Below are 13967 nucleotides of genomic sequence, written 5' to 3'. Positions count from 1 at the left end.
ATTAGAGCACTATATACGCAAACCACCGTCAGCATAAGACTAAACAACGAAGGCACCCTATCCAAGAGGATACCAACCAGCATAGGTGTGAAACAGGGATGCCCATTAGCTACTGAACTCTTTAAATTGTTTATTTCTGACATCCCTGCTCATCGCAAAGATGTGCGATGTTTTCCACCAAAACTGAATAACATCGAAGTAGGATGCATAATATATGCTGATGATGTGGTTTTACTGGACAGAACCGAGATAGGCTTGCAACGCCAATTAACAAACCTTCACGACTACCTGCACAAAAATGACCTGGAGCTAAATATTGAAAAAACTAAGATCATTATTATTAGCCAAAATCGCCCGAAAAGACAAAAAACCTTCAAGTGGAAAATCGATGACATCTGTCTTGAAACAGTCAATTCAATCAGATATTTGGGAATCATCTTTAACAACTCAATCCATGAACATCACTGGAAAGTTGACATGGTCAATCGTATGACTCAATTTGACATTTAGGGACAGTTGCTGAACAAAACGTTTGGCAAGTTCACTTTAACACCGGTCTTGATTTTCTATACCCAAAAGATAGTTCCAGCAATCACCTTTGGATCAGAATCCGGTTGGAACATAGATGTCTCGTTTTGGCAAAAATTGGAAGGAATCTTCTGGCGGCGTGTTCTGAAGCTTCCAACCTACATATCAATGACCCAAATCAGATACGAACTTTCACTGAATTCTCTACATTCGCATGTAATGTGGAAGTCCTTAACAGTAATGCGAAAGATGAATTTGTCTCCGACAGCCCCTGCATTCCAAATCTTCTCTGCGACAAGTAACACAGGGAATTCGAAACTTCTCGATGAGTGGAAGCAAATCATGCTGAGAATCTTAGCCACTGCTGATCTCAACCTGAACGATCTACTAGAGAGACCACAACTAGCAAAAAAAAAGTTCGAACAATGGTGCTGGATTTCGAACAATGATTCACGTCTCTTGAAACCGACCACCTTAGACGCTGGAGTTGGGGCACTTAAGCTAAATGTTACAAGCAACTACCTAAAACACTGCCCGTCTCGACATCATCGTGAGCAGTTCCTAAGGTTTCGTTTAAATGCCATAAAAACAAAAGAAATGATGTGGAGTCGTCACTTTAAAGAAGTGAGTAACAATATATGTCGTTTCTGTCACTGTGAAACCAAAACTTCTGAACATCTCCTCACTAGATGCAAAGATACCACCGCCAAACGGATGACGCATCTGGGAGACTTCATTCCTGTGGACTGTATTAGTCGAGATTGGTGGTCATATGCGGCAGCCGGACACTGTATAAAATTAAGCTGTGCCGTAGTTGACTACTTGGACTCTCTACGTCTCGACACAAACTTTATTTGAAACAACGTTTCATCCAGGATTTTCAGAAGTGGCTCGAGCGGACGGTAACAGTCTGATGGACCTTTGCTTGTTTTGGAGAAGTCCTCTTCTCTTTTTCTTCTTCTTCCTTCTTTTTGGATACATAGGACCACATTGTAGTAAAAATCTGATGTCACAATGCTTGCATTGAGACATGTCAGACTGGTGTTTCAATAAAAAAAAAAAAAAAAAAAAATTACGGCACAGCGCAGTGATCACATAGATCACTTTGGCCCGCATCCCCAACCCGCTTCCCCTTCCCTTCCCCACTTACCTATCGGCGGCACACTGCTGTGTGTGCCGCCGACTCATCTCGGTGCCTGCAGCGTCAGTTCCCTTCCTTCAACAGGGCTCCGAACTGGCACCGTAGGGTCCTTTTAAAAAATGTTTTTTTTTTACTTTATCGTCTCAGGACACCCCCGCAACCCCTGACTGCCATTACACCGAACAAGGGGAGTAGGGGACACCCTCCGGAACCCCTGCTCCTCTCGTTTGCAGTGCAAAGCCACTTTGCACAGAAAGAATACACTTTGCACTGCTCCATGAATCAGGGGGATTGTTGGCAGCGGAAACTCACTTTGCACCGTGCAAAATATTCCATGAATCAGGCCCAAAATGTGATATATTTAAGTACTTATAATGAAGCATCCAGTACCCCTGGTTTATTGACATGCCTTTGGTGGGACCACAGGACATTTTCCATTGCTTACCTAATAATAGATATATATTCCAATTCTCTCTTCTAAATCATTCCACTGATCTGTAGCATCACGCGTAGTGTTCATATTAACCTCGCGCGGTACCCTGTGTTTACTGTAGATTTGGCCATTTGGGTTTCTTTGGGCGCCTTAGGTAAGTGGGAGAGCATACCGTACGTGTGGTGCTGGGCATCCTATAGTACTTAATGACTCTGCACCAGTACCACTCACTATTTCATGGTATTGTGGCCGTCCAGATGTTCTGGACTACAACTGCCAGGGTTCTTGACCACTACCTATGACACTGAAGGACAATGGGCGCTGAAGTCCAAAACATCTGGAGGGTCACATAATGAGTAGCAATTTCTTGCATTGCTCTGGGTTGATGTGTACTCCACTGGGAAAGATATCCTAACATGGCTTCAGGTTCTCATCAACGTTGAGGCAATTTCCCCAAGTCTGCCTCCTGGTGAGAACCCCTTGTTATATCAAGTAAGATCCTTAACGCCTCCCAGTGTTAGGTCCCATAGACTGGGATCAGCCCCTGAACTGTTGCCTTCTTTCAAGATATCCCGTGACGGGTCCCTGATCACTACTCCCAACACCTGTCACTCACAGGGCACCAAGGACCTTCGGAATTGCATTCGTATTTTGGGTCCTGCTTTAAGTCCCCAGTGATGTGGCAGGAGGGGTTGCAGGCTGAAGGGTCACCTGTGCAAATGGTGCTTAGAGCCGGGGTATGGCAGTAGATGGAGAGCAAGAAAGGGAAGGAAGACAAACACAGACAATCACCTTCCTTGTAGAATAGAAACTACCCAATCCAAGATGGCGGCCTCTTGATTCCTGATAAGAACCTATTCCAATCAAAGATGGTGGATTATTGCCCAATCCAGGATGGCACCTAAAAATGTGTTCTGTTACAGAAGACGTAAGAAGGACCCTGAATGATGACATTACAGAGATTTTATAAGGAGCCAGGATACATGGATTGGGGTCTTGCAAATGGTTTTCATCTAGATTTACACCAAAGGCAGTAGATTTGCAACACACTTCCTGCATCTTGTAACTTCCCCCAGCTGCTTCACTTTGCTTCTTGCACCATGCAGACATCCCAGCATGCCCCAGGGCATTTGGGCGAGGCTTATGACTGGAGGAGCATCTCTCAAATGACACGTGGCATGTTGGCATACATGACAAGTATCCTATTATTTTGCTTTTAGTAGATCTTGTTCTGCCTTTTGTTTCTTGCTGGGGACTTTGTTACGCTCTCTTTGACCCTGTGACAAACTCCTTCACTTCCGCAGCTGGTGCTTAAATGTTACATGTCTATAGTTATCGGGGGAAAAGGTGAATTGAAACACATGTGCATGAGGCATGGCTGAGCCCAGGTTTCCAGAGTGAACTGAACTCACCACTTGCTGAGAATGTCCCAGGATGAACTGGCAAAGCAAAATGGCTGCATGCAAAGAGATTGCGGCCAAAGTCCAAGAAGGAACTGACAAAGCCAAATCTGATGCCCGACAACGGACACATTTAAGATAAAAACAAGTTTTGCTTAAACTTTATTACGCATGTCAGGCATTCATTGAGCTCCCGCTGCCACAAACCCAGCGGGTTCTCGTGTTTTACTGAGTTATATGTTGCAACATAACCTGTCTACTGTCCAATCAGACTTGGAGAAAATAGATTACCCCACCATTAGATCACTGTGAAGAGGAAGTCATTAGCTTGGTCACGAGGGGTGCGATAGGCCTATGGGGCTAGGTAGTGTATAGATCCACCTATAGCACAGCAAAGGCATGCCAATCAGAGGATGTGAATTTGACATGCATCTTGCAACAAAGTGTAAAAATCTACTCCACTTCTCATGATATAAACCGCCATTTAATGATGTAATGTTGAATGATTTTGGGATTTTTCCCGGCCGATTGTACTTGCACCATATGCACTTTATTGGCTCATTGGATCATTTTTATATGATTTTGGGTATTTGCTTATAAAAGCATGACATACAGGTTAATCAATCCATGGAAATAAATGGCCAGATTATAGGGAAAAAACACATTGTCATAAATGGCCCAGCTTATGTGCTGTCATGCTGCCCCGATTTTGCAGATCCGAGGTGACTGCGGCTGATTTAATGTATCTCCGGGACACCACCCTCATGAGGCACACTCCCCATTTCATTATTTGACAAGCATTAAGGAATGAAAGATAGCTGGGCACACTGGATGTGTGCCCCTAGCTAGGAAGTGCTGCCATGCAAAGGTGGCCGGTCTAATGCCAGACAGAAGAAGTGGTGGCCTCAGGAAGGCAGGTCGCTCAGTCTGCAACCGGGAAAAAGCAAGGGTCACATGAGTTGATTTGATAGGTTATTTAAAACACGCTACATACCCAGAGGTTTCTAAGCACAGACCCAGGGATGGAACCTGTGTTGCTCCGTGTTGTCTTGCTTCCAAGGTTGCCGCTGAGCTATCCTCCCAAGACTTCAATTCTATTAGGAAGTAGTGTCCAAGAAGCATAAGCTGGCACACGTGGACTTTGCACCACAAGTTTTCCTCACTACCAAGAATGGGACAAACAAACTTTCCTTTTTAACATCTTTCTATGGGGCCTTTGGGACTCTATATTGGTCAGATTCCATGTGAATTCCCTGAGGTACGGGGGTGGGCTTGCAACCCTCCACTCTGAAAATGTTTTGGACAACGACTCCCATGATCCCTCACCATTGACTTTGCTGGTTAGGTATGGTAGTAGTTGTAGTCCAAAAAATAATGAGAGCCAAGGTTTCCAGACCCCCACGCCCATGGAGGTGATCAATAGAGATGCAGAGATAGTATAAAGCTGGCATTTGTAAGGCTTTGTTCCAAGTATAAGGTGCGTCAAGGAAAATTCCTTGAAGCAGATGCATAGAATTCATCTATCTTTCTCTCCTCCCTCGGGCCCTCCCCTGTGACCCAAGCATCATTTCTCCTGCCCCTCTTCTTGGGTGACGCCTTTTATCCAAACTTCTGCTATCTGTACCCCCAACAACCTATGTGATCCATGCCTCTCTCCCCATTGCCCCCCTTTGTTTCTGATTCTGGGACCCATGCATCTTCCCGCCCCCTCTGTGACCCATGCCTCTCTCTCCATTGCCCCCGTTGTTTCCTCCTCTGTGACCCATGCCTCTCTCTCCATTGCCCCCGTTGTTTCCTCCTCTGTGACCCATGCCTCTCTCTCCATTGCCCCCGTTGTTTCCTCCTCTGTGACCCATGCATCTTTCTTCCCACCCCCTCTGTTATCCATACATCTCTCTCAATTGCCCCTTTCCTCCTCTGTGACCCATGCCTCTTTCTCCCCCTCCCTCTGTGACCCATGCCTCTTTCTCCCCCTCCCTCTGTGATCCATGCAGCTTCGTTTCCTCCCCCTCTGCGACCCATGTCTCTTTCTCCCCCTCCCTGTGTGACCCATGCATCTTTCTTCCCGCCCATCTGTGATCCATACCTCTCTCTCCATTGCCCCCCTTTGTTACTCATTCTGGGACCCATGTCTCTTCCCCCCTCCCTCTGTGTCCGACCGATGCATCTTTCTTCCCGCCCCCTCTGTGACCCATGCCACTCTCTCTCCATTGCCCCCTTTGTTGCCTCCTCTGTAACCCATGCCTCTTCCCCTCTCCCTCTGTGACCCATGCATCTTTCTTCCCGCCCCCTCTGTGATCCATATCTCTCTCTCCATTGCCCCCTTTGTTTCTCATTCTGGGACCCATGCCTCTTTCTCCCCCCTCTGTGATCCATACCTCTCACTCCATTGCCCCCCTTTGTTCTCATTCTGGGACCCATGCCTCTCCCCTCCTCCCTCTGTGAGCCATGCCTCTTTCTCCCCCCTCCCTCTGTGACCCATGCATCTTTCTTCCCGCCCCATCTCTGATCCATACCTCTCTCTCTCCATTGTCCCTTCGGTCCCTCCTCTGTGATCCATACCTCTCACTCCATTGCCCCCCTTTGTTTCTCATTCTGGGACCCATGCCTCCCCCCCCTCTGTGACCCATGCCTCTTTCTCCCCCTCCCTTTGTGACCCATGCCTCTTTCTCCCCCTCCCATTGTGACCCATGCCTCTTTCTCCCCCTCCCCTGTGACCCATGCCTATCTCTCCATTGCCCCCTTTATTTCCTGTTCTGTGGCCCATGCCTCTTTCTCCCCCTCCCTCTGTGACCCAGGCCTCTTTCTCCCCCCTCTATCTGTGACCCATGCATCTTTCTTCCCACCCCATCTGTGATCCATACCTCTCTCTCTCCATTGCCCCTTTGGTCCCTCCTCTGTGATCCATACCTCTCACTCCATTGCCCCCCTTTGTTTCTCATTCTGGGACCCATGCCTCTCCCCTCCTCCCTCTGTGACCCATGCCTCTTTCTCCCCCCTCCCTCTGTGACCCATGCCTCTTTCTCCCCCCCCCCTCTGTGACCCATACCTCTCACTCCATTGCCCCCCTTTGTTTCTCATTCTGGGACCCAGGCCTCTTTCTCCCCCCTCCCTCTGTGACCCATGCATCTTTCTTCCCACCCCATCTGTGATCCACACCTCTCTCTCCCCACTGCCCCCTTCGGTCCCTCCTCTGTGATCCATACCTCTCTCCCCATTGCCCCGCTGTGTTTCTCATTCTGGGATCTATGCCTCTCCCCCCACTCTGTGACCCATGCCTCTTTCTCCCCCTCCCTATGTGACCCATGCCTCTTTCTCCCCCTCCCTCTGTGACCCATGCATCTTTCTTCCCGCCCCCTCTGTGACCCACGCCACTCTCTCTCCATTGCCCCCTTAGTTTCCTCCTCTGTGACCCATGCCTCTTTCTCCCCCTCCCCATGTGACCCATGCCTATCTCTCCATTGCCCCCTTTATTTCCTGCTCTGTGACCCATGCCTCTTTCTCCCGCTCCGTCTGTGACCCATGCCTCTTTCTTCCCCCCTCTGTGATCCATACCTCTCACTCCATTGCCCCCCTTTGTTTCTCATTCTGGGACCCATGCCTCTCCCCTCCTCCCTCTGTGACCCATGCCTCTTTCTCCCCCCTCCCTCTGTGACCCATGCATCTTTCTTCCCGCCCCATCTGTGATCCATACCTCTCTCTCTCCATTGCCCCTTCGGTCCCTCCTCTGTGATCCATACCGCTCTCTCCATTGCCCCCCTTTGTTTCTCATTCTGCGACCCATGCCTCTTCCCCCTCCCTCTGTGACCCATGCCTCTTTCTCCCCCCTGCCTGTGTGACCCATGCCTCTTTCTCCCTCTCCCTCTGTGACCCATACATCTTTCTTCCCACCCCCGTGATCCGTGCCTCTCTCTCCATTGCCCCCTTTGTTTCTCATTCTGGGACTCGTGCCTCTTTCTCCCCCCTCCCTCTGTGACCCATGCCTCTTTCTCCCCCTCCCTCTGTGACCCATGCATCTTTCTTCCCGCCCATCTGTGATCCATACCTCTCTCTCCATTGCCCCCTTTGTTTCCTCCTTCTGTGACCCATGCCTCTTTCTCCCCCTCCCTCTGTGACCCATACCTCTTTCTCCCCCTCCCTCTGTGACCCATGCCTCTCTCTCCATTGCCCACTTTGTTTCCTCCTCTGTGACCCATGCCTCTCTCTCCCCCTCCCTCTGTGACCCATGCCTCTCTCTCCATTGCCCACTTTGTTTCCTCCTCTGTGACCCTTGCCTCTCTCTCCATTGCCCACTGTTTCCTCCTCTGTGACCCATGCATCTCTCTCCATTGCCCACTTTGTTTCCTCCTCTGTGACCCATGCCTCTTTCTCCCCCTCCCTCTGTGACCCATGCATCTTTCTCCCCCTCCCTCTGTGACCCATGCCTCTCTCTCCATTGCCCACTTTGTTTCCTCCTCTGTGACCCATGCATCTTTCTTCCCACCCCCGTGATCCGTGCCTCTCTCTCCATTGCCCCCTTTGTTTCTCATTCTGGGACTCGTGCCTCTTTCTCCCCCCTCCCTCTGTGACCCATGCATCTTTCTTCCCGCCCCGTGATCCATGCCTCTCTCTCTCCATTGCCCCCCTGTGTTTCTCATTCTGGGATCCATGCCTCCCCCCCCTCCCTCTGTGACCCATGCCTCTTTCTCCCCCCTTCCTTGTGATCCATGCCATGCTTCCCATGCCCACCACAGTGCTGTTGCTATGACCCATTTCTCTGTGCCTCGCGAACCCCAAGTTTCTCCATGAGCCCCACAGCACATTTGCCACGGCTGTGTCTCCTTTCTTCATGCCCCGGATGTTCCCTTGTGATCAGTGCCATGTGCCCCCTTGCTCGCTCTCCGCAGGGTGTTCACTGTGATCCACGCCCTCTTTCTCTGCGGCTGAAGGTCTCTCCAGTGACCAATGCCCACTTTCTCCATGCCATTCATTTCCTCCCCTTTAGTCCATGCCTCCACTCTCTGCACCAGGCCCAGCCATAGATTCCATGCCACGTTTCTCTATACCTATCCAGTGCCCTTTGCTTTGTGCCATGCCTGCTTTCTCTGTGACTCTTCCTGAAGCACCCTGCTGTGACCATGCCTCCTTTACCCATATAGCTTGTTTCTCCTCTCTTGCCCATGCCTCCACTTCCTGCCATCCATAGCACCCTTTGCTCCCATTCCTCCTGTGTAATCCATGCCCACATTACGTGCGCCTCATGCTCTCGCATGTTATCTGTACCCCCTTTCTCTGTGCCTCAATCCCTCCTGTGGTCCGTGCCCTCTTTCTCTGTGCCTCAGGCCCTCCTGGGTGATCAGTGCCCACTTTCTCTCTGCCCATGTGATCCATGCTCCCTTCCGCACATTGGCCCCTTAACGACTTCTCGTGCCTTCTCCTCCCCCCTTTCTGTCTGTGCCAGCCCTCCCCCGTTAATCATGCCATTTTTCTACACAAGCCCCTTCCTGCCCTCTCTCGTGCTGCACCCCCCAGCCTTCCCTTGTGACCCATAACCATTTAATTCACGCCCTGCGTCCTGTTTAGATTTCTCGTTGCCCCACTTCCTCCCTTGGCGACTCATGCCCACTTTGTCACTTTTCCTATGCTCCAGGCCCTGGGCTGTCATTCATGCTACTTTCTCCATGCCCCTTCATTCCCTGCCATGTTATCCATGCATCCACTTTCTGACCCAGACCCTCCCTTCCATCTGTGTCTCCTTGCCCAACACAGAGCCTTTGCTGTGCTGATGCCCCCATTCTCTGTGCCCGGGGCCTTCTTGTGTGACCCATGACGGTGCCCCTGAATTCCCCCCCTTACACGTGCCATTTTCCCCATAAACCCTGGCATGCTATTCCCAGTGGTCCATGCCCTCTCCACTGGGATTTATTGCCAGTTTATCTTTGCCAAATGGCCCCTTCTTCTGTCCCTTAGCCCTCTCTTGCAATCAATGCCCCACACTGGGCTGCGTCCTCACGCTGCTCCCTACCACCCCCTGCGACCCATGCCCCATTCCCGTGTGACCCCCAGGCACTCCCCTTAGTGCCTTGACTTTTACTCCACGACCACCATGATGCCCTCCCCTGTCATCAATGATGGCTCTGCTGTGCCCCAGCCTATGTCTATGCCTGTGATCAGTGCCCGCTTTGGATATGTCCCTTGTATGCCCTCTCCTGTGAGTCATGCCCCTGGATAACGCCATTGATCGAGTCCATCTTTCTTCATGCCCATCACTGTGCTCCCCGTGACCCATGCCCTTTTGCTGTGCCCCTGTGTCCCGGCCCCCATCTCTGCGCCATGCCGGCCAAATGGAGCCTCGGGGAGATCTGTGCCCCGAAGGTACCCGCCTTGAGAGCAGAGGGGCAGGGGATGGAGACACTTACCTTGTCAAAGTTGGTGAATGCCGCACGGGCCCTCTTCTGCTCTGGGCCCTCAGGGGCTCCCATGGGTGCCCGCCTCTTCCAGATGCAGCTGCAGCAGAAGACTCCCCGTAGCACAGTGTGCCAGCGGCGCCCCCTGCTGTCCCGGGGGCGGTCAGATTTGCCCATGGCTGAGGGAACACGACAGCTTTTGCTGTGTTCTTGGTCTATAAGAGATTGGAAAGTTTTGGGACACCTTTCCCGCTGAGACGGGGAGTGGCTGGAATCAATCCACGTCTTTCCTTATCTTCTGCCCTCCGCTCTTCTGGGGCCCAGAGTTGGCACAGGTAAGGGCAGCCGGTAGCCCTTCATTCAGTATGCCCAATTCCATCCCTTCCATGATATGAAATGATACGATAGGTTATTTATAACGCGCTTAATACCCAGAGGTTTCTATGCACGGACCCGGGGATCGAACCCGTGGTGCTCCGTGTCAGCTTGCTTCCAAGGCGAGCACGTTGCCCCTGAGCTATCCTCCCGTGCCAAACTGTAGTTCCGTACACAGCCCATTGCCCACCTCCAGGCCATGCAAGGGCTGCTGCGGGGCCTCTCCGAGCTCTTCACTTCAAGGTCCTACTGACTCCAGGGTCGCCTCCCATGGCTGGCCTTTCATTCATTAAGCCAGTAGTATAAGTAACAGGTTCTCTGCTGCAGTCTGCACTCTAGTAAACTCCAGGCGAGACCAAGATAGCTCTTGAAAATACCCTCTGCGGTGTCCAGGTGCTAACTCTGCTTCCCTTTCACAATATAGAGCAGCATGACCTCAGAGCCTTCAGGTCCCGATGACTGCGATCCGGTTGCAGTGCCAGACATAAAGACTGGCCACCCTTCTGTAGCGTTCAACGGGTCACACCTATGGCTCGGCCCTGCTTCCCTCTGGTCAATGGCTGGCGATTGTGACTGTGGTGCAGCGCGTGCGTACAGACTGTCGTGTCCGTTTAGTACGGACACAGAGAACCGACATATCCATCAGGCCTATTGCCCTCTGCTGAATGGCTGGGAATTGCCATCCTTGCTCAACACATAGCTCCAAATTGCCTCTGTCCCGCCTGTCCTCTGTTTAGTAGCCAAAGATCAAGACCCTGCTGCGATATTCCCCGTAAGCACTGTCTGGTTCTGGATCTGCGGTTCTTTAGTGTGGTCTGGCAAGGCTGTTGTTCATCCGATGCTTGGAGATTGTGAACCTGCAGCGATAGTCCATGTTTGTTGGGACGGTCTAATTCCACTCAGCGCGAATCCAGTGCTTCTTGATAGGGACCGGCAAGAATGTTATCCATTAAATGCTTGGCGATTGTGACCCTGCTGCGAGAATCCCCATAGGAGTTGGCAGTACCACTTAGCATATATTAAGAGCTGCTTGGTACCCAATGGTATGCCGACAATCCCTTTGATTGTTGGAGCTCATGATCCCATTGCGATATTCCATGCAGCAACTAGTTCCTGCCTGTACAGATCAGGGCCACTCGGTACGGACAAGGTTGAAGTCCATTCGATGCTTGGAGATCGTGATCCTGCTGCGATATTCCGTTTAGGAACTAGATAGTTCTACTCCATATGGCTCTAGGGCTGCTTGGTGCCAACGGACAAGGTTACCATCCATTGGCTGCTCATGGATCATGATCCTGCTGCGATATTCCATGTAAGTGCTATCCACTTCCACTCGGTACGGATCCAATGCTTCTGTATAGGGACTGGCAAGACTACAGTCCATTCATGCATGGATATCGTGTTCCTGCTGTGATATTCCCAGGGATGTAACTCGTAGGGATGGAGTACTTTCACTCAGTGTGGATGCAGGTCTGCTCGGTACGGACTGGCAAGGCCGATGTCCATTCGATGCTTGGAGATCGTGATCCTGTTGCGATAGTCAACTTGGAGACTGGGTAGTTCCACTCAGTGTGGTTCCAGGGCTGCTCAGTACGGACTGCCAAGGCCACAGTCCAATCAATGCTTGGAGGTTGTGATCCTGGTGCGATATTCCGCATAGGGACTGTCCAATTTTATTAGGTACGGATCCAATGCTGCACGAGAGAAACTGGCAAGTCTGAAGTCCAATCAGTGACTGGAGATAGTGACCATGCTGTGATCTTGCACATAAGGACTGGGCAGTTCCACTCAGGAAGGACCCCGGGCTGATCGGCGGAGACTTGTACGGATGACGTCCATTCGATCCTTGAAGATCCAAATCCTGCTCTTATATACCTGTATGTACTGCCTCCTTCCACTCAGTGTGGATGCTGGGCTGCTCAGTACTGGCTGGTCCGCCTGTAGTCCAGTCGATCCTTGGAGAGCAGAATCCCGGTGTTATATTCCTGTATGGACTGCCTCCTTGCACTGAGCGTGGATCCCGGGCTGCTCAGTACTGGCTGGTCCGCCTGTAGTTCAGTCGGTCCTTGGAGAGCAGAATCCTGCTGTTATATTCCTGTATGGACTGCCTTCTTAGGTACTGGCTGGTCAGGTACTGGCAGGACAGGCTGTAGTCCAGTCGATCCTTGGAGAGCAGAATCCTGCTGTTATATTCCTGTATGGACTGCCTTCTTAGGTACTGGCTGGTCAGGTACTGGCAGGACAGGCTGTAGTCCAGTCAATCCTTGGAGAGCAGAATCTTGCTGTTATATTCCTGTATGGACTGCCTCCTTCGGTACTGGCTGGTCCGCCTGTAGTCCAGTCGATCCTTGGAGAGCACAATCCCGGTGTTATATTCCTGTATGGACTGCCTCCTTGCACTCAGCGTGGATCCCGGGCAGCTCAGTACTGGCTGGTCCGCCTGTAGTCCAGTCGATCCTTGGAGAGCAGAATCCTGCTGTTATATTCCTGTATGGACTGCCTCCTTCGGTACTGGCTGGTCCGCCTGTAGTCCAGTCGATCCTTGGAGAGCAGAATCCCGGTGTTATAGTCCTGTATGGACTGCCTCCTTGCACTCAGCGTGGATCCCGGGCTGCTCAGTACTGGATGGTCAGGTAGTAGTCCAGTCGATCCTTGGAGAGCAGAATCCTGCTGTTATATTCCTGTATGGACTGCCTCCTTCGGTACTGGCTGGTCAGGTACTGGCTGGTCAGGCTGTAGTCCAGTCGATCCCTGGAGAGCAGAATCCTGCTCTTATATTCCTGTATGGACTGCCTCCTTGGACTCAGCGTGGACTCGGCACTGCTGGGCACGGGGTGGCAAGGCAGCAGTCCCTTCGATGCTTGGAGAGCCGGATCCTGCTGCGACTCCACCGGCCGGCAATTCCCGTTGCGCTCAGCAGGGACTGGGCGTCTGAAGAGACCCAGGAAGCGCGAATGAAGGCAAGCAGCCGCAGCCGCCCAGCCGCTCCCCGCTCCCGCGATGCCTGTCCGCGGGATCCCGCCGCGCTGCTGCTGCCGCTGCTGCTCGGACGTACTCCCGTGTTGACACATGGCGCGCAACTTGCGCCCGCGCCTGCATGGCGCGCTGCCAGCGGCGGCTGCCAAGTCTTGCAGGCTATTTCGGGTGCCTGAGCTCTGTACGGGAGGAGGCGGATGGAGGCAGCGATCGCTGGCGGGCACCGAGCTCAGCTGATCTCTGGCTGGGGCTTGGCACGGCGTGACGCTGCCAAGGTGAAACACGGAGAGGGGCAAGCGCTGCCACCCAGGAACGTCGGGGGGTGGGGCAGAGTGGGACAAACTCCTCTTCAGGGTCTCTAGAGGGAGACCTCGTGCAACATTCACCCAGGTAATGCAGAGACATGGGCAGGGGCATACAATTGTCTCGGGCACAAAGTGGCTCCCAGTTGCAAATGCATTTCACTCCTTTTGTGACAGACTGTTTGGTAAGTACCCAAGGGGGAGCTTTTTGATAACGTGATGCAAATTGCGCAATTTAAAGAATATTTATTCGGTGACACTGGTCAAAACTACTAGCCGCATAGCCGCATAGTGAATAACTCCTCAAACTGGCCCACATTGGCCAAAACATGCGGCCCACTTTCACCCCAAAAAGTGGTGGGTTTTGACTCAAAAAACGGGCCCATAGTAGCATTTTGTGTTTTTGATTCGGGCGTTGCCCTATTT

The 13967-nt window shown here is 51.7% G+C and overlaps 1 protein-coding gene across 1 annotated transcript in view; it reads right to left on the bottom strand.

Moving 5' to 3' along the window:
- The window catches only part of GRB7 (growth factor receptor bound protein 7), a 715403-nt gene extending 701948 nt beyond the window's left edge, over nt 1-13455 (bottom strand). The window contains exon 1 of the mRNA XM_069634743.1: nt 9901-13455. Within this exon, the coding sequence (XP_069490844.1) occupies nt 9901-10065 (165 nt within the window). The 5' untranslated portion in view covers nt 10066-13455. The remainder of the gene's footprint in view (nt 1-9900) is intronic.
- Between the last annotated feature and the right edge of the window lie 512 nt (nt 13456-13967).

The sequence above is a fragment of the Ambystoma mexicanum genome, chromosome 13, assembly GCF_040938575.1.
Source record: "Ambystoma mexicanum isolate Mex_15411 chromosome 13, UKY_AmexF1_1, whole genome shotgun sequence".
Classification (NCBI taxonomy): domain Eukaryota; kingdom Metazoa; phylum Chordata; class Amphibia; order Caudata; family Ambystomatidae; genus Ambystoma; species Ambystoma mexicanum.
The sequence above is the reverse complement of the archived record's forward strand: the minus strand, read 5'-3'. Positions and strand labels throughout refer to the sequence as shown.